The sequence below is a fragment of the Mandrillus leucophaeus genome, unplaced genomic scaffold (assembly GCF_000951045.1).
Source record: "Mandrillus leucophaeus isolate KB7577 unplaced genomic scaffold, Mleu.le_1.0 Scaffold770, whole genome shotgun sequence".
In the NCBI taxonomy this organism is placed as follows: Eukaryota; Metazoa; Chordata; class Mammalia; order Primates; family Cercopithecidae; genus Mandrillus; species Mandrillus leucophaeus.
This window is the reverse complement of record NW_012108364.1, coordinates 817,044-838,257: the sequence shown is the minus strand read 5'-3', so window position 1 is coordinate 838,257 and position 21,214 is coordinate 817,044. Positions and strand designations below refer to the sequence as shown.

The 21,214-nt window shown below is 41.1% G+C and overlaps 2 protein-coding genes across 2 annotated transcripts in view; one reads left to right on the top strand and one right to left on the bottom strand.

The window, feature by feature from the left end:
* Positions 1-2,289, top strand: part of VPS13B (vacuolar protein sorting 13 homolog B (yeast)) — a 542,268-nt gene extending 539,979 nt beyond the window's left edge. Inside the window, exon 44 of the mRNA XM_011966737.1 lies at positions 186-2,289. Within this exon, the coding sequence (XP_011822127.1) occupies positions 186-434 (249 nt within the window). The 3' untranslated portion in view covers positions 435-2,289. The remainder of the gene's footprint in view (positions 1-185) is intronic.
* Positions 2,290-2,846: 557 nt separating this feature from the next.
* On the bottom strand, positions 2,847-19,093 carry LOC105529563 (cytochrome c oxidase subunit 6C). Its single transcript, XM_011966734.1, has 4 exons — positions 18,718-19,093; positions 16,931-17,075; positions 12,743-12,871; positions 2,847-2,967 (listed from the first exon to the last, which is right to left on the bottom strand). The coding sequence occupies exons 2-3, from the start codon at positions 17,042-17,044 to the stop codon at positions 12,758-12,760; spliced, it is 228 nt and encodes a 75-aa protein (XP_011822124.1). The 5' UTR covers positions 17,045-17,075; positions 18,718-19,093; the 3' UTR covers positions 2,847-2,967; positions 12,743-12,757.
* Between the last annotated feature and the right edge of the window lie 2,121 nt (positions 19,094-21,214).

The following is a 21,214-nucleotide window of genomic DNA, read 5'->3' as shown; positions in this document are numbered from 1 at the left end:
TATACTGCTAAAAGTGCATTGTTATCATTGCCGTATCTCAGAGGAAAAAAGGAAACATTCTGGATTAATGGCTTTAATAGAAGACCTAAAAGGCATAATGTACAAATATATCAAGACAAAAGAACTAATTCTGTTTTGGAACTCTCATAAGGGTCTGGCAACTAATCTTTATTTTTGGATCCTAGGTAGATGGAGTCCGAGAGAGACTGTCAGAGCAACAGTACAACAGACTTGTGGACTACATCACAAAGACATCTTGTCACCTGGCCCCTAGCTGTTCTTCCATGCAAATACCATGCCCTGTGGTGGCTGCAGAACCTCCCCCCTCCACTGTTAAAACATACTATTACTTGGTTGATCCACATTTTGCTCAGGTCTTCCTTAGTAAATTTACCATGGTGAAAAATAAAGCCCTGAGGAAAGGGTTTCCTTGAGTCCCCTCTGAGGTATTGATTCGTACTTGTGTGATTTAGTTTTTGGGTTTCTTTGAGACAGGGTCTCACTACATTGCCCATGCTGACATCAAATTCTGTGGTTCAAGCAATCCTCCCACCTCAACCCACAAGTAGCTAGGACTGCAGACACATGCCACCATACAGGGCTGCATTTTTTTTAAAAAGCCTAGGCAGCTCTAACATCTGATATGGACACAAGGCCAACAGTTTCCTTATTTAGATCCTTACCTCTAAAAGATACTTCAAAGTGACAAAATCGTGTTCCTTTCCCACTTACAGACAATGATTAGCAGGTCCCTTACCACATACAGAGGATGCATTTCTTTTTGCTCTATGACACTTGCAAAAATTTCTACTGTAATTTGGATCTATTAACTCTCTGTTCCATCACAGAATGTGGCCAGGCCTTACAATGGAGAGCCAGAGTTAGTTAAAACTTAAAAGTTGCATCTGTTTTTGGGCTGAGTCACCACGTTTGCCTCATGCTCTTTCTTTGGTCTGGAAAGGCCTAGGATTCTTTAAATGAAATGCTTAGGACTTTGTGGCTTATTACATTTGTCACTTAACTGCAATGCTGTTCTTTGATTGAAAGCTGCTATGTGTATTTTCTCTGAAGTCTGCATTTTACTAAAATTTACAAAACAGTCTGATTACTGTCCAGGTACATTTTAGAAAAAATGTTTTTCCAGTTTGTGTTTTACTAAGCAAACTTTGAGTAAATCCTTTGTCCTATATTGAATCCAGTCCCAAAGTGCTCAGGTGACTTTCTCTAGTTCCATAAACAAAACATACATAGTGGGAACTCCCTGGTATGCCGTAGAGCACACAACCCCAATATTAATGCTAATAATTATACCAGTCCATTTCGTTTATTCTGTGGAATTGACTCGATAAAGCATGAAGATATTCCCAGTGTCTGATAATATTTTGCACCTAAGAATGGGTTTGACTCAAGATCTTGGGTTACCAAGATGTCTTCAATGTTCAGTAAATTATCTTACTTACAGTCCAGTAACTTAGAACATGTTTGCTGATTACATTTAAATTTGGGGCTACAGCTTGTTACCTACAACTTTGAGATGCTAAGATAATGCAATTTTAAATGCCCACGGGTTTTACTTGTTTTGGAGACAGACAGGGTCTCATTCTGTCACCCAGACTAGAGTACAGTGGAACAGTCATGGCTCACTGCAGCTTAAGCTCACTGCCTGGGCTCAAGGGATCTCACTCCAGCCTCCCAAGCGGCTGAGACTGCACCACCACAGGTATACATCACCATACCTGGCTGATTTTTTAAATTTTTTCTAGAGATAAGGTCTCGCTATGTTGCCTAGGCTGGTCTCATACTCCTGAGTTGAAGCATTCCTCCCACCTCCGCCTCCCAAACTGTTGGGATTACAGGTGTGAGCCACCATGCCCAACATCCACTGATCTTCAACTCTCACATGTTGGGCATAAGAAGTCACTATGTAATTGTTACTGGAAAGCAAGATTTAATGAACAATTCTGACTATGAAAAATGGCTCTGTTTGTTCTGTAAATACTCATTTAGAAAAGTGACAGTTGTGAACCTCAAAAGTATTTCTAAAAATGTAAATATGTATTAATCCTTGTATCTTTTATGGTAATTTTGCATATTGATATGAATTATATAAAACTGTTTAAAAGGTATCCTTGAATTACTGACCACCCATACATGTCTATTGTTACCAGGTTTTACAATGCAAATTTTCTCTAATACCTGGGTTTAATACAGCTCACATCACTGAATTTTACAAGAGTTTAAATGGGTTAATATACAGGTTTTGTTATAATAAAGTTACTGATTAAATTAGCTTTGAATAAGTGTCGTTTTTTGAAGTTCTCCAGTATCACTTTGCTCGCAATAAACATGAATTGAAGTCCTAAAAAGACCTCTGAAAAAGTACCATACTTTGCTTGTCATTTAGCAGACGTTACTCAATTCTAGTTAAGTAACCTTTTCTGGATTAGATATATATCCAAATTCTATTACATACTGTTAGCTTGTTATTAATAAAGCAATATTGAGTAAGAAACCCTACATTTGAATTACCTATTTCAACTATCTGGTGGTGGCACAGCTACCAAATAGTGACAATGAAGGCCAAGGAATAGATTTTATTAGGATTCTGTCTCTTCTTAGAGCCCACAGTACAGTAGTCTTACAGGCTCATGAAGAACACTTTAATCCATGGCCCAAGACCAAGTAACTGCAATGAAACGGACAAACTATCACAGTTAAAGATGTGCTAGAACAATGAAATTTTAAAGAACATGGAAATCAAATTAGCTTCATAAACAGTTAAATCCCAAACCAATTCTGATGCTATTAAGTGCCCTGCATTATCATTAAAAACTAAGAAAGACTTACTGTCCAAAGTATTTGTTAATTGTTTATTTATCAAGAGGAACTATTTCTTAGCCCACATATTCATGTGTCATAGTTCAGGAGTCAGTGACAAACTTCTAGGTAATCCAACCTGAAGAAATTCTGTGAAGAGAAACACAAAGGCTAAGTTAGTGATAAACACTCTCTCAATACTCACCATCTTTGAGGATCAATTGAGGTCTATTCCTACTAGTAGACTTCACACCTTGATCACTCACCCTTAGCCACAGAAAAAGCACAGTTCAGGCTACCTGGACTCCAAGTTTCACTCTCCTTTAAGCTCCTTTAAGCTCCCTGACCACTCTGAATAGCCTCTTTTCCATTTTGGGCATACCACACCTTACTGTCATTGCTTGTGTGCATTGAACAAATTCTGCTTTTTTCCTTCTCCTCAATTCTACGCCCACCACTACCCCCACCCCACCGCCACTGCCCCTTATTTAGCCACATATTGTTTCTGTTCCAAGCCATATTTTTGTTCCTGTCTCCAAATGTTCTCTCATAAAAATAGTAAAAATCTAACAAAGTTAGCCTATTAATATCTTCTGATTATAAAACGCATGCTCCCTGTAAATTTTGAAAATTTCAAAGTTAAAGCAGATATGTTAAGATTATAAACAACTATTAGTATTTTCTTGATCTTTTTTCCTTAATACACATGATACCCAACTTATGATGGTTTGACTTACAATTTTTTGACTTTCTAATGGATTTTCTGGGGTCTTACATGCATTTTTGACTTATGATATTTTCAACATACAAGGTTTATTGGGATGTAACCCCCATATATATAGTGCAACTGAAATGCTTATTTAGGAATACTGCCAAAATAACAGTTTCACATTCTCTGTGTCACAGCAAACTCATTTACAAGGCATAAACCCAGACTGAAGTGTCAAACAGAGACTTTACATTGTTCTTTTTTGTTAAATATACACATAAGATTCCAGAGTAGGAAGTCTCATCAGGTACTTCATACATGCTATCAAATCAATTTAGATGACTTTTCATCAGCACAGCAGTCCGTCCTTTTCTAGATACAGAACTTTAATTCACACTGTCCATGAGGCATAAGGACCTTGTGAATACAACAGACCAAACCAGACCTATGGAAAGCCAGCTAGTCACTCGTGGACACCCACCTAACAAACTATAGTGTCCCAAATACTTTTTTTTTTAAAAAGTGACTTCTAAAAGTGTAACATTCATAATGCCAATCTAACAATTAATAGTATAACCTATAAAAATGATTTTAAACATAAAAAGTAGTTTCATGTCAGCAAGATAGACTGTGAAGCTCCAGGTCCCCAAACCTCCACAAAAAATAATGAGTAAACATATGGACCAAAAATTTTAAAAAGTTTAGCTTTGTAAGAACTCTAGAAACCAGTTGAGCAGCAACCAAAGGAACCACCTAACCAAGAAAAAGTCACACTCAAAGTAGCAGGAAATGGCATTTTTGCTCACTCTTGCCAAACGCCCTCCTCAGTGCAATACAGTCAGAAGAAAACTACCCTGGTCTCTTCCCTTAGGACATAAAGAATGAAACTGGCCTGCAATGTTCTGGTTTGTATGGAGCTGCCCAAGGGACTGCTTTCTGTCTTGCCTGAATCAGAGTGCTAATGGGAACAATGGCATAGTTTGGACAGGAGGTTGGAAAGAGCTGAAAGCAATAATGGGTACCATGGCATGAGTGAGCTGCAGGGGAACACAGACCTACAGAAACCTGTGGGCAAGAGAGCAGAGGCAAAAGAATACAACAGAACAGCTAAGACTCCAAGAGGAAGCTGGAGGCAAACTCAGGAAAACTAAGAAAAACTAAAGGCAGCTGTGTATAGGAGGAAACTAAAACTAATGCATATGCACAGGCCCAGGGAAGATGGCATCCCCAGAAAAAGTTTGAGAGGACACCAAGCCTTTATGGTGCGCTAATCAGTGAAGGCCTTTCCATGCACGGAGCCAGTCTGCACAGGGAGAGGTAGCTGGTTTTGCAAATGCCTGAATTTCACAAAAGATCACAAGGCACATAAAGAAATACAGAAACATGAACAATTGAAAGAAACAAATCTCCACAAACCAACCCTGAAGAAACAGAAGCTGCTGACTTACTCTAAAAAACTTAAGAAAAACTATCTAAAAAATGCTCAATGAGCTAAAGGAGAATGTGGACAACTAAGCAAAATTAGATAAACATTATATAAACAAGTGAGAATATAAACAAAGAGAAAAAGATTTCTAAAAACCAAACACACTCTGGAGGTGAAAAATATAGTAACTGAATGGGGGGAGAAGGGGTAGGAATCACTAGAGGGATTTAACAGCAGACTCAGGCAGAGGAAAGAATCAGGAAACTTGAAGACAGATCATTTGAAGTTATCAAGTCTGAAGAGCAGACCAGACATGGTGGTTCATGCCTGTAATCCCAAAACTTTGGGAGGCCAAGGTGGTAAGATCACCTGAGCCTAGGAGTTCAAGACTAGCCTAGGCAACATGGTGAGACCCCATCTCTATAAAATTAAATTTTTAAAAGTCTGGAAGAGAAAAAAAAAAAGTAACTAGCTTAAGACATCTGACTACACCAAGCAGACCAATATAGGTATTATGGGAGTCCCAGAAAAGAAAAAGGGCAGAGAGCTTAAAAAACCACACAAAACACCTGTCAAATGAGAATAATACATCCCACAAAACAGTCCTTCAAAAATGAAGGAGAAATTCCCAGATAAAAAAGTCAAAGGAGTTTTATCATTAGATTTGCCTTACAGAAATGCTAAAGGGAATCCTTCAAGTTGAAACAAAAAGGACACCAGTCAGTAACTCAAAGTCATGTGAAAATATAAAGTTCTCTGGCAAAGAATACAGAAACTTGTATTAAAATTTGGTTTGTGCCAGGTACAGTGGCTCATGCCTGTTGTCCCAGCACTTTGGGAGGTCCAGGCAGGCAAATCACTTGCGGTCAGGAGTTCAAGACCAGTCTGGCCAACACGGTGAAATCCCATCTCTACTAAAAATATAAAAATTAGCTGGGCACAGAGGGGCGCATCTGTAATTCAAGCTACTCGGGAGGCTGAGGCATGAGAATTGCTTGAACCCACGAGGTGGCAGTTGCAGTGAGCCGATATTGCATCACTACATTCCAGCCTGGGTGACAGAGTGAGACTCCATCTCTTTAAAAAAAAAAAAAAAAATTGGTCTGTAAATTCACTTTTAATTCTTTTATAGGATTTAAAAGACAAAAGCATAAGATCTATAGGTCCATTGGATACATAATATATAAACACATAATGTGTGATACCAGTAACACAGGAGAAGAGGGTGGGTGGTGTAAAGGAGCTGAGTTTTTATATTCAATTGAAGTTGTTATAAGTTTAAAATAAATCATTATAACTTTAGCATATTTCACGTAATTCCCATGGTAACCACAAAGAAAATACTGAATACAAAAGGAAAGACTGAAACATGTCACTATAAAAGAATGAGGAAAGAAATGAGGGACAAAGAAGCTGTAAGACATACAGAAAACAAAATGGCAATACTGTGTCTTTATCAGTAATAACCTTAAATGTAAATGGATTAAACTCCCCAAAAGACAACGACAGAATGGATTAAAAACCTGGATCCAATTATATGCTGTCTACAAGACTCACTGTAGATATAAGGACACACAAGATGTAAGACTCATTGTAGATGTAAGCTGAAAGTGAAAGGGTGGAAAAAGGTGTACCACACATATAGTAACCAAGAGAACAGGGGTAGATACACTAAATGGGACAAAATAGACCAAGTCTAAAATATTACAAGAGACAAACAAGAACATTCTATAATTTAAAAAGATTAATTCTAGATCTAGCAATTATAAATACATATGCACCAAACATCAGAGCTCTAAATATATGAAGCAAACACTGACAGAATTGAAGGGAGAAGCAGACAGCTCTACAATAGCAGTGGAGGACTTCAATACCCCACTTTCAATAACTGACAGAACAACTAGACAGAAGGATTAATAAGAAAACACAGGACTTGAACAACACTATAAATCAACTGGACTTAACAAAACACTCCATCTAACAACAGAATACACATTTTTCCCAGGAGCACATGGAACATTCTCCAAGACAAACCATATTTTAGGTCACAAAATAAGTCTTAAATTTTAAAAGACTGGAAATCATACAAAGTATCTTTTCTGATCACAATGGCATGAAACTAGAAATCAAAAGCCAACGGAAAAGAGGAAAATCCACAAATGTGTTTCAGTTAAACAGACTCTAACAATCAATAAATTAAAAATAAATTACAAGGAAATTTTAAAAGAAAAACTATATCAACCTAAGAACTAGAAAAAGAGGAATTAAACCCAAATGTATCTGAAGTAAATAATATTAGAGATAAACAAAATAGACTACAATAGAGAAAAATCAAAGCCAACAGTCAGTTCTTTGAAAAGATCAAATCGACAAACCTTTAGTCAGACTAATAAAAAAGAGAACCACCAAATAACAGAGGGAACATTACAACTGATTGTACAGATCTAAAAGGAGTGAGAATGCTATGAACAATTACATGTGAGAAAACGAGATGACCTAGAAGAAACAGAAATACACAACTCAAAAAAGAAAATTTTGCGGGGGGTGGGGACAGCATCTCCCTCTGATACCTAGGCTGGAGTGCAATGGTGCAATCACTGCTCACTGCAGCCTTGACCTCCCAGGCTCCGGTGATCCTCCCAGGTAGCTGGGACTGCAGGCATGCGCTATCACACACATTATTTTTTGTTTTGTTTTTTTTTGTAGAGACGGGGTTTCACCATGCTGCCCAGGCTGGTTTCAAACTCCTGGGCTCAAGCAATTCACCTGCTTTGGCCTCCCAAAGTGCTGGGATTAGAGGCTTTATAAGCTACCACACCCACCCTAGAAATCCTAACCAAGACTGGATCAGGAAAAAAGTAATCTGAATATCTATAACTAGTAGGAATTTTTAGTCAGTAGCCAAAAACTTCAACAAAGAAGAGTCCAAGACTACATGGTGAATCCTACCAAACTTTTTTTGAGACAGGGTCTCATATTCTGTTATCCAGGACGGAGTACAGTGCTGTGATCATAGCTTACTGCAGCCTTAAACTCCCGTGCTCGAGTGAACCTCCTGCCTCAGCCTCCCAAGTAGCTGAGACTACAGGCATGCACCACCACACCCAGCTAATTAAAAAAAAAAATATATATATATATATTTATTTATTTATTTTTGTTTGTTTGTTTGTTTGGTAGAGACGGGGTCCTGCCATGTTGCACAGGCTGATCTTTAACTTCTGGGCTATAGTGATCCTCCTTTCTCAGCCTCCCAAAGTGTTGGGATTATAGGCATGAGCCACCATGCCCAGACCTCTATGAAACCAGCACCAATCCCCCTCAAGTTTTTCCAAAAACAGTGAGAAAAAGGGAACATTTCCACATTCATTCTATAAGGCCAGCATTATCCTGATACCAAAGACAAACACACAAGAAAACTATAGGCCAAATCCTTGAACACAGATGCAAAAAATCCTCAACAAACCACTAGCAAACCAGATTTGACAGTGCATTAAAAGAATCATACACCATGATTAAGTGGAATTTATCCCTAGGATGCAAGGATAGTTCAACACATTTTGTGACATACCACACTGACAGAATGAAGGATAAAAAACACATCTCAAAAAAATGCAGAAAAAGTATTTGACAAAATTCAACATCCTTTCATGATCAAAACTATCAACAGAAGGAATGTACTTCAACCCAACCATGGCCAAAAAGGACAAACTAATATAGTGAACACAGAAAACGTGAAAGCTTTTCCTCTAAGACCTAGAACCAGACAAGGACGCCCACTCTTGCCACTTCTATTCAATGTAGTACTGGAAGTCCTAGCCAGAGCAATAAGGCAAGAAGGAATAAGCAGCATCCAAAAAGGAAAGGAATAAGTAAAACTATCTGTTTACAGATCACATAATCTTACCTCCAGCAAACCCTAAAGATTTCTCACACAGAAGTGTCAGAATAAATCAAAATAAATGAATTCTGCTAAGTTGGAGGATACAAAAATCAGCTCTTTCTATACACCAACAAGAAGGAAATAAAGGAATCCCTAAAAAAGGAAATTAAGAAAATAATTCGGCCGGGCGCGGTGGCTCAAGCCTGTAATCCCAGCACTTTGGGAGGCCGAGGCGGGTGGATCACGAGGTCAGGAGATCGAGACTATTCTAGCTAACATGGTGAAACCCCGTCTCTACTAAAAATACAAAAAACTAGCAGGGCGTGGTGGCAGGCGCCTGTAGTCCCAGCTACTTGGGAGGCTGAGGCAGGAGAATGGCGTGAACCTGGGAGGCGGAGCTTGCAGTGAGCCGAGATCCAGCCACTGCACTCCAGCCTGGGAGACACAGCGAGACTCCGTCTCAAAAAAAAAAAAAGAAAATAATTCTATTTATAATAGCACAAAAATAATACTTAGGAATGTATTTAACCAGGAATATGAAAGACTTAAACACTGACCTAGATGAAACAGATATATACCTGTACACTGCTAAAAAAAAACTAGCAAATCTCAATCATGCAATCCCCACAGTAAATACAGAATATACATAAAGAAAATACAGAATATACACAAACGGAAATAAGAAGGAAACTGAAACACGTCACTGTAAAATAAAGGAAAAGTACGGAAAGAAATGTGTGTCCTTGGACACACTGCTTTGATTACAGTAGTCTCCTTTTATCCAGGGTGGTATGTTTCAAGACACCTCCAGTGAATTCCTGAAACTAGGGATGGTACCAAACCCTACATAGCTATGTTTTTTCCTACATACACACACACCTATAATAAAGTTTAACTAATAAATTAGGCATAGTAAGAGATTAGCAACAATAAAAGAAATTAAAGATTCAAAATACTGCTAAAAGAAATTAAAGATACAAAGAAGAAGAAAGACATCCCATGTTCATGGATTGGAATACTTAATAGTATTAAGATGTCCATACTACCAAAAGTAATCTACAGATTTAATGCAATCCCTATCAAAATCCCAATGGCATTTTTTACAGAAATAGAAAAATCCATCCTAAAATTCACACTCTTAAGAAATCCCAAATAGCTAGAACACTCTCGGGGCAGGGGGAAAAAAAGAACAAAGCTGAAGGACTCACACTTACTGATTTTAAAGCATACTACAAAGCTACAGTGTAGCAGTCATCCCTTATTTGTGGTTTAACCTTCTACCACTTCAGTTACCCACAGTCAACTGCGGTTCAAAAACAGGTGAGGACAGTACAACAAGATATTGAGAAATCACATTCACCTTTTATTACTATACACTATCATTGTTCTATTTTGTTATTGTTGCTAATCTCTTACTATGCCTAATTTATGAGTTAAACGTCATCATAGGTAGGTATGTATAGGAAAAACAACATAATATATATAGGATTTGGTACTATCTGTGGTTTCAAGAATCCACTGGAGGGGTCTTGAAACATATCTTAGATAAAACAGACTAGTGTAATCAAAACAGTGTAGTACTGACCTGAAGACAGACATACAGACTAATGAAATAGACAGCCCAGAAATAAACTCTCACATTTAGAGTCAAATGATTTCACCAAGGTACCAAGACCATTCCATGGAAGAGGACAATCTTAACAAATGATTTTGGGAAAACTGGATACCACATGTAAAAGAATACAGTTGGCTCTTTACACCCTAGACAAAAATTCAAGTGAATCAAAGATCTAAAGACAAGAGCTAAAACTATAAAAGTCGTAGAAGAACACATAAAAAAGACTTCATGACACTGGATTTGGCAATGACTTACTGAATATGACACTAAAAGCACATAAAACAAAAGTAAAAATAAATTCGACATCAAAATTTCTGTGTATCAAGGGACACAAGAGTGAAAAGGCAACCTATGAAATGGGAGAAAATATTTACAGATCATATCTAATACGGGGTTAATATCCAGAATATATACAGAACCACAACTTAACCAGTAAACAAAAAACCAAATTTGAAAATGAGCAGAACTGAATAAACTTCTCCAAAGATAACATACAAATGGCATATAAGCACATGAAAAGATGCTCAACATCACAAATAATCAGGAAAATGCAAATCAAAACAACAATGTGATAACACCTCATAACTATTAGGATGGCTACTATCAAAAATACCAAAATTATGCCAGGCACAGTGACTCACGCCTGTAATCCCAACACTTTGGGAGGCCAAGGTAGATGGATCACCTGAGCCCAGGAATTCAAGCCCAGCCCAGGTAATACAGTGAAACCCTGTCTCTACTACAAATACAGAAGTTAGCCAGGTATGGTGGCACATGCCTACAGTGCCAGCTTCTTGGGAGGCTGAGACAGGAAGATCCCTTGAGCCTGGGAGGTTGAGGCTGCAGTGAGCCATGATCGCACTACAGCCTGGCTGACAGAAGGAGATCCTATTAAAAAAAAGTGTTGGGGAGGATGGAAAGAGAGTAAAATGGTACAGCCACTATGGAAAATGGTATGGCAGTTTCTTAAGAGATTAAAAATCCTATGATTCCAGCAATTCCACTTTTGAATATATCCCAAAAGAACTGAAAGCAAGGCCTTGAAGGAATATTTGTATGCCTAGGTTCACAGTATCACTCGCAACAATCAAAAAGTGGAAGCAACCCAAGCGTCTACTGATGGATGAATGTATAACAATGTGACACAACTAAAATAGATCATTCAGCTTTAAAAAGAAAGGAAACTTTGACACATGCTGTAACATGGATGAACCTTGAGTACATTACACTAAGTGAAATAAGCCAGTCACAAGAAAACAAATACCATATGATTCTACTTACGAGATGCCTGGGGTAGCCAAATTCTTAGAAAGTAACACAGTGGGCCGGGCGCGGTGGCTCAAGCCTGTAATCCCAGCACTTTGGGAGGCCGAGACGGGTGGATCACGAGGTCAGGAGATCGAGACCACCCTGGCTAACACGGTGAAACCCCGTCTCCACTAAAAACTACAAAAAACTAGCCGGGTGAGGTGGCGGGCGCCTGTAATCCCAGCTACTCGGGAGGCTGAGGCAGGAGAATGGCGTGAACGTGGGAGGCGGAGCTTGCAGTGAGCTGAGATCTGGCCACTGCACTCCAGCCTGGGCGACAGAGCGAGACTCCGTCTCAAAAAAAAAAAAAAAGTAACACAGTGGCTGCCAGGGTCTAAGTGGAGGTGTGAATGGGTTGCTTAATGGATATAGTTTCAATTCCATAAGATGAAGAATTCTGGAGACTGGTTGCACAATGTGAATGAACTTAACACTACTAAACTGTACAATTAAAAATGGTTAAGACGGCAAATTTTATCTTACAGATGCTCCTTAACTTACCATCAGGTTACATTCTGATAAAACCATCATAAGTTTAAAATATCTTAAGTTGAAAATGCATTTAATACACCTAACCTACATCATAGCTTAGCCTTCCCTATCTTAAATGTGCTCAGAACACTTATGTTAGCCTACAGTTGCAGAAAATCATCTAACACAAAGCCTAGCTTATAACAAAACAATGAGTATCTCACACAACACTACCAAGTACAGCATCAGTTGTTTACCCTTGTGATTATGTGTTTGACTGGGAGATGTGGTCATTGCTGCTCCCCCACATCACAAAAGTATTGTGCCACTTATTGCTCATGTGGACAAAGATCAAAATCCAAAGTATGGTTTCTACCAAATGTGTATCACTTCCACACCATCGTAAAGTCAAAAAATCTTAAGTCCAAACATTGTAAGTCACGGACAGTCAACTGTATTTGCATTTTACCACAATTAGAAAATTTTTTAAGTAACTTCAAATAACCATATTACCTTTATATTCCAAGATTACTTTACACTCTGAAAGATACCAGCCTTCCTCATCTCCTCAAAATCTTTCATGGCATCATAGTTTCTGTAGAAATCTGCGTATGCCTTCTTTCTTTTATCAGCCACACCAACCTAAAAAGCAACCATCCATTAGTTTATTTTTCAGATTACTGGAAATTAGATTTCAGATTATAATATCTAAAGACAAGGTAGCACATATGTTTTTGTTCATCCTTTAATTTAAACCCTACATTTTCTAAGCGGTGGAGGTGGTGACAGATAAAAAGGAAGACAAAGTGTAAGAAATAGCTACATTTGCAAAGAAAAGAATGGGGGAATAAGGTGTCTATTTTGTTTTGTTTGAGGTTTCCGTACACAAAGGGCGGGCAGGGTTCAACAGAGAAAGAACAAATGAAGATCCAAGACAAAATACGGAAAGTTTAAGTGATTTTACTATTATTATCTTTTTAAACATGGGGTCTCCCTCTGCAGAAATACACAAAAATCATGCTACCTGATGGAGTAATGTAGTAAGAATCCTTTACCTGACCAGTTTTACTACTTCACTTCTACTTTAATTACCAATTTCTTCCCAGTAATAAATCAAGAGGCAGAGGCCGGGTGTGATGGTTCATGCCTATACTCCCAGCACTTTGGGAGGCCGAGGGGGGCGAATCACGAGGTGAGGAGTTGGAGACCAGCCTGGCCAACATGATGAAACTCCATCTCTACTAAAAATACAAAAATTAGCCGGGCATGGTGGCGGGCAGTTGTAATCCCAGCTACTTAGGAGGCAGAGGCAGGAGAACTGCTTGAACCCGGGAGGCCTCGGAGGGTTCAGTGAGCCGAGATTGTGACACTGCACTCTAGCTTGGGTGACAGAGCAAGACTGCATCTTGAAAAAAATAAAATAAAAAGAGGCAGAAGCGCAAGTGCTGGGGGCCATCATTACACATACGGTTAATTTGGACTCTCCCTACTTCATTTAGTCATCCATCTGACAGACAGGAGACAGCCAAGGGTCCTTGAAAAACAGCCTGAAGGCTGAAAGGCCAGACTGTTGGACCCAGATCCCACGACACTGAGGGAGAACTGCACATTTGCCTGCCCTTTCAGGACTGATTCTTTTTGACTAATGGCCACAGGCACACTGGGGGTAAATAGGGTGGAGCCAGAAGTTGCACCTTTTGCAGTGGGAAGGACCCTAGTCTTTTCAGCTCCTGTGTGGTGGCCTGGTATTCAATCTGTGAGGTGGGGGCCTGTTAGCAGGACACCCCCTCACTTTGCCGGGTCTGTTTTATTTGTTCCTTTTCACCCAATAAATTCAGCCCTCCTCACCCTTCAGTGTGTCCATGTGCCTAATTTCTCCTGGTTGTGACACAAGAACCCAAATTTAGCTAAAGTAAGGAGCAAAAACTCTGCATCACATCCATCCCTTCTACAAACATTTACTTCATGCCCACTATATATGCCAGGCAGCAGGAATCTCAAGCACCAAAAGATTTTTTGTGCTTGTCTCTCCAAAGAGTACCAAAGCATAGGTCCACTTACTGCTTTCTCAGTGTTCCATCTCCTCTTTGCTCTCCCAGTTCTCCCTAATTTTTTTTTTTTGAGACAGTCTGGCTCTATCACCCAGCCTGGAGTGCAGTGGTGCGATCTCGGCTCACTGCAACCTCCACCTCCCCAATTTTTTTGTTGTTTTTTGTTTTTTTTTGAGACAGAGTCTTGCTCGTTGCCCAGGCTGGAGTGCAATGGTACGAACTCGGCTCACTGTAACCTCCACCTCCTGGGTTCAAGCAATTCTCCTGCCTCAGCCTCCCAAGCAGCTGGGATTACAGGTGCCCGCCACCACGCCCAGCTAATTTTTTTGTATTTTTACTAGAGATGGGGTTTCACCATGTTGGCCAGGCTAGTCTCAAACTCCTGACCTCAGGTGATCTGCCCGCCTCTGCCTCCCAAAGTGCTGGGATAACTGGCGTGAGTCACTGCACCTGGCCTCGCCTCCCAATCTTGGCTGACACCTCTGCTTCCCAGGCTCAAGCCAACCTCTCACCTCAACCTCCCGAGTAGCTAAGGCCACAGGCATATCATGTATTTTTGTAATTTTAGAAGAAATGCGGCCGGGTGCGGTGGCTCACGCCTGTAATCCCAGCACTTTGGGAGGCCGAGACGGGTGGATCACGAGGTCAGGAGATCGAGACCATCCTGGCTAACACGGTGAAATCCCATCTTTACTAAAAAATAAAAAAAAAATTAGCTGGGCATGATGGTGGGCACCTGTAGTCCCAGCTACTCGGGAGGCTGAGGCAGGAGAATGGTGTGAACCCAGGAGGCGGAGCTTGCAGTGAGCTGAGTTCATGCCACTGCACTCCAGCCTGGGCAACAGAGCAAGACTCCGTCTCAAAAAAAAAAAAAAAAAAGAAAAGAAAAGAAATGCCCAGCTAATTTTTGTATTTTAGTAGAGACATAGTTCCTCCATATCGCCTCGGCCTCCCAAAGTGCCAGGATTACAGGCGTGAGCCACCAGACCCAGTCCCTCTCCCTAACTTGCAAGGCTCAGATTGCACCTCCTCTATCAAATAGCTATGACCCACAATAACTGTGACCCACAACGTCCCCCCAAACCATTCTTTCAGTTATGTTCTATCTTGCAATGTCTTCTAATTTTTTTTTTTTACCTCCCCAACTTGACTCTAAGCTCTTTAAGAACAGAGATTTAGATACACGCCTTTTGTTTCCTCCAAAGCACTTGGAACTCTACATTACCTAACACTGTACTGAATTTTATACACTGCCTCTTATTCAACAGATCCTTTTAATAACCTATTTGTGTGTCCAGCACCCAACAATAGAGTGCCACAGTAAACAAGAGACATGGTACCTGCCTTAATGAGGCTCACAGCCCAGGAAAGAATATAAACACTAAACAAAAATCAAGTACAAAGAGTTTAAAAGCAAAGCTCTGAATTCTTTCATGGGGTATTATGACAAGAATAATAAACATATTATCAAAAGCATTTTTATGGAAAAGTTGTAAATATGCAGCCTTTGATTAAAAATAAAGGGCATAACAAAATCTACATCAGGCAGAGTGTTAAAATGCAATTCTGTGACAATTACTCAAAGTGTCAAACAGAACCATAATCAGCTGACCATTCCTGCACGTTCCACACTCATGGATTCAGCCAACCAAGGACTGAAAACATTTGGGGGAAAAAAAAAAATGCTACAAAATTAAAAATACAGTATAAACTACTGACATAGCATTTATATTGCATTAGGCATTATAAGTACTCTAGAGATGATTTAAAGTATCGTCAGAGCTCCTGAACCAATCCCCCATGGATAGAGGGGCAGAGCCCCTCTGCATACTAGCTTCTGTAATGGGTTGAATTGTGTTTGACCAAAATTCTTGTGTTTAAGTCCTAACTCTCAGTACCTCAGAATCTAAACGTTTTTGGAAATAAGGGCTTTAACAAGATAACTAAGTTAAAATGAGGCCATTTAGGGTGGGCCCTAATCCAATTTGACTGAAATTCTTTTAAGAAATTCAGCAAGCCAGGTGCGGTGGCTCACGACTGTAATCCCAGCAAGGAGGCCAAGGCAGGTGGATCCCTTGAGCTCAGGAGTTCAAGACCAGCCTGGACAACGTGACCAACTCTGAAACCTCATCTCTATAAAAAATATAAAAATTAGCCAGTTGTGGCGGTGTGTACCTGCAGTCCCAGGTACTGGGTGACAGAGTAAGACCCTGTCTCAAAGAAAGAAAGAAAAAGGAAAGAAGGGAAAAAAATGAAAAGAAGGGCAGAAAAAGGAAAGGAAGGAAGGAAAGGAAAAGGAAAAGAAGTTCAGCCACAGATATATGCCCACAGAGGACCCTGTGAAGACAAAGAAGGGAGCCATCTACAAGCCAACAGAGGCCTCAGAAGATATCAACCCTGCCAACAGATTTCCAGCCTCCTGAACTGCGAGCAAATTTAAGGCACCCAGTCTATGGTTCTTTGTTATGGCATTCCAGCAAACTAACAGGTTTCATTTAAAGATGGAGGACAAGCTATAGTTCCTGTCACACTGAAGTGAGTGCAGAAAGGGTTAGAAGGAAACACATTACAAGGGGGATTTCTTTAAAAGATTTTTCAACCAAAAACACATACTTTATGACCTCTGGCACAAAGTAAAAAACATACATACCTTATACAAAGCTGCAACTCCCAGGGATAGCACGAATGCTGTAACCATATGAAATCGCAGACGCCTGGCCAGAAGGCCACGCATCTGAGGTTTTGGCAAAACTTCAGGTGCCATGGTAGTTACTCTCCTTGATACGTATGCCAACCTTAAGAGATTCAGAAAATATGATTAAGTACAGAGTTTATTTAAGCCATAAACTTGAGAATGGCCACCTGGAAGCATTGGAGTTGTCCTGAATATAAACTCCGATTAGCAGCATTGAGAATGGCCACCTGGAAGCATTGGAGTTGTCCTGAATATAAACTCCGATTAGCAGCAGGTACAAATGAAATGTTTTTCTTTTTTGGCAGAAACAGGGTCTAGCTATGTTCCCCAAGCTGGTCTTAAAAACTCCTGCCCTCAAGTGATCACCCTACCTCGTCTTCCCAAAGTGCTGGGATTCCAGCCTACAAGTGGGTTAAGAAAAAATTAGAGGCAATTCCTAAATTGTTCATCAAGAATTTACATTTAAATAACATAAACTATTGACTGACTAAACGCTGTCATTTGTGTCACAAATCCAGGAATAATATTTGGGTTGAGACATGGGTGAGGGACAGGACTGAAATCCAATACTCAGGTCTCTGGGCCCTGCATACCTCATGTAGCTCTCCCTACTGAGCTTTTTTTCCTTTCTCGGGTAAAATAATAAAAGAAAAACTCTGAAGAAAATAACATATCAAAAGAATTCTCATGCACAGTACATTTTACTACCTAGAGAATCACAGCACGACAGTGGATGGAGTACTCTCACAAAGCCTAAGCTGTCTCTTGGCTTAGCCTGTTTCACCTCTCCCTTCCCCCGGCCCCCATACACTGAGCGACTACCGTAAATAAAGGCGACAAACTGCGGCACACTAGTAATGGGCGAGCAAAGGCAACAAAAATCTTTCCCAATAAGAAAAATAAGCACTGGCTCCACATTGTAATTAACGATGGCAAACCCATTTATGGAACATTTACTCTTCTAAAAATTTTCTGTCCACTCGTTAAACCTTCGCGACAACCCTGTCAGATCATGAGGCAGGTGTTTTCCACGGTCACACGATATACCATTAAAACTTGGACGGGAACGCGGCAATTGCCATGAGGTCCCAAATTCCCTAACTACTCCTTTGCCCAGCCTCACCCGGGGGCCCAAAGACCCTTGCGTTCCTGCAGGCCTTCAGCTAACGCGGCCGGGAGTAGGATGGGAAGCCGTGGGGCGAGGGAGGTTGCAGGAAGCCCATCCTTTCCCTCCTGCGACAGGCACGGTGACCCTCCTCCAGCTTCCCAGCTCTAACTTAAAACGCTGCCACACAGCGAGCGACGCTGCCAGCTGCTTCGCCTACACTGACCCTTGCGCCTCACGACCAGCTGCAGAAGAAACCACTACCTCTTTTCTCACAGGAGAAACACCGGGGCCAAATAGATCAAATGACCTCACCAAGGTCACGATGGCTGGGAAAAACCGCAGCGGGTACCGGCCCCGGGTCGGCTCACTCCGAAGCCCGCTGGGTCCTCGAGGGTCCCGCAGCCCACCCGGCTTCGGTGGGGCCGTCGCAACCCACCTGGTCCCTGTGGTCCACCCGCCGCCCTCCTGAGGCCGCAGCGGAAGCGTGAGGGGGTAGATGCGGAAGAGAGGCCCGAAGCTTCACCACGGCCGAGACACAGAATCACGACTAAATCCGAGGCAGAGAGAAAGCGGGAGGCTGCCGTTGTCACAGCCCGAAGTGTCGGGGTGGAGATGCAAAACGGACCACACTTACCTCAATACCAACGGCCTTCCCAACTAAAGGAAAAATGGACGGCACTCCAGCCGCGCGCAGGCGCGGAATAACAGTGCACTGAGAGAACCTGGCGACGGTAGCCGAAGGAGTTCAAAAGACTTCTAGCGCGCCCACCGCAGGTGACAGCCGACGTTCATTTTCGTGGTCTGCTTCTTTCCTGTGTGACCTTGCAAAACGGGCTTGACCTCCTCATTTATCGACCTCTTTATCTTCTTAGTAAATTGAAGATATTAGTCGTACTCATACACAGAGTCCCAAACCATGTGCACAAACCGACATTTTAATTATAACCAACCTTATGCGAATAACCGTTTGGCTTGGGTAAAAGGTGAAAAAGCCGACTTCTAGGAGCTCAGAGCCCAGAAGATGAGAAAGATAAACAGATTAATACCGATCCCATGAAGTGGGCACTACCACAGAGACGTGGCCCAGCTACTGCAGAAGCAATTCTCTACCTGGCAAAGCTGAGGACGTTTTGATAGAGGGGCGGTTTTTGTGTGGGGTTCTTGAGAAAGCACAAGGGTTTTGAAGGAAGGCAACTGGAAGTTCGTGGAAAGTGGTGTAGAAGGGTGAGGCTCTTGTGCCTTAATCATGCCAAGCTGTTTTTATTGAAATAACCTGAATTATTTAAGTCAACCCATCAAGCCTTGTGGAAGATAACTGGGACACAACAGATGCATGATATTGAGTCAATACACTGAGTACCTACTACGTGCCAGATTCTGCTAAACAAGAGGACAGAGGAGGCTCATTCTGGTCAGGGAGTCTTTGTCCTCAACCTATTAACAAACACTCTGGAGGTGAAACCTTTCAGCCACGAAGAAAGGTACTAATTGAGACTCAGAAGTAGGTTTGGACTTTACCAGCGTTTTTCAGGCCTCTTATCAAGCAAGGGTCTACCCAGCTGAAAATCTTTGCATGGAATTTGTCCAAAGAGTAATTTGTTTCTACTCTCTTTCCTTCCCCACCCCACCATTGGCCCAAAGAAGAAGTGGTGAACTTCAGAGTTCACACGGATTAGTGTATGTGAAACCATCAGGGAAAGCTTCAGACAAGACGTGGAAGAGATGGAAGCAGACCTGAGTTTCAGTCTAATGGAAAGTCTGGAAAACTGGAGAAATTGGAGAGATAACATTGGCTGGGAGAAGATGGCAAAGACAGGCACACTCAGGGCACAGAGCCTGAACTGAGTGAAATACTGAGTGTTTGTTCTGTGCTTCCCTAGCTATCCAGTGAACCATAGTGAATGACTGAGGGTGACACATGAATAAAACCTGAGTGGTAGAGGTGAAGAGAGACATGTTACATATAGGTTCTGTCCTAGAACCGAACAGACCTGGATTTGAGACCCAGCTCATCAACTTGTAGCTGGCAAATTTCTTAATCTTTCTAAGTCTGCTTTCTCCTCTAAAAATAGTACCCATTTTGTTGGGTTGTGATGTAAATTAAATGGGATAATGTATATGCAGCTTGAGTATCCCTTATCTGAAATGTTTAAGACCAGAAGTGTTTCAGATTTTGGATGTTTTCAGATTTTTTAGTATTTGCAGAATACATGCCAGTTGAGCATCCCAATAGGAAAATCTGAAATCCGAAATGCTCCACCGAGAATTTCCTGGAGCACCACATCAGTGCTCAAAAGTTTTGAATTTTGGAACATTTTGGATTTCGGATTTTCAGATTAAGGGTGCTCAACCTATACAGTGCTTGACAAACAGGTCTTCTGAATATGCATTCCTCCCTGTGTACTTTTGCCTGTCCTGCATTCCTTCCATCTTCCTTTTAGTAGCAGTGTTTAATTGTCTTTCCAGTAATCAATCCTTCATCACTGCTAGCCATGTGATTCTACAATAGTCAAGTCTTATTCCAGACTGGGTGTGGTGGCTCACGCCTGTAATCCCAGCACTTTGGGAGGCCAAGGCAGGCAGATTACTTGAGCCCAGGTGTTGGAGACCAACATGGGCGACATAGTGAGACCACCATCTCCATAAAAATGTTAAAACTTAGCCGGGCATAGTGTGGTGTATGCCCATAGTCCCAGCTACTCAGGAGGCTGAGGCTGGAGGATCACTTGAGCCCAAGAGTTGCAGGCTGTAGTGAGCTATGACTGCACCATTGCACTCCAGCCAGACAGAGTGAGACCCTGGCTCTAAAAAGAAAAAGAAAAAACATTATTCCAGTTGAGCAGGCGACTCAAGAGTAGCCAAGCAATGTGGCCCATCCCCTTAGCCACAGTAATTTGTTGCGGATGGGCACAGGATTCTGGCCAGGCCAGTGAAACTCAATTCTATGACTTCTGTTGAAACTATTGGGGAAAAGGATGTCTTTTTATAGAGAGAGGAGTTTGCATTGGGTTGGAGTAGGGGTCTTGCAGATCTGTGAGAGTATAAGGCCAGAGGGTACTGTGTGCCTATAATGCACCAAGCACAGCATACGACAAAATGACATGAAAAGCCTCATGAAACTTTCATTCTAG

Coding starts and splice junctions, on each gene's coding strand:
- LOC105529563 (XM_011966734.1), bottom strand. CDS start 17,044: ATGGCACCTGAAGTTTTGCCAAAACCTCAGATGCGTGGCCTTCTGGCC. Junction 12,872..16,930: donor GAGTTGCAGCTTTGTATAAG/GTATGTATGTTT, acceptor GTTGCTTTTTAG/GTTGGTGTGGCTGATAAAAG.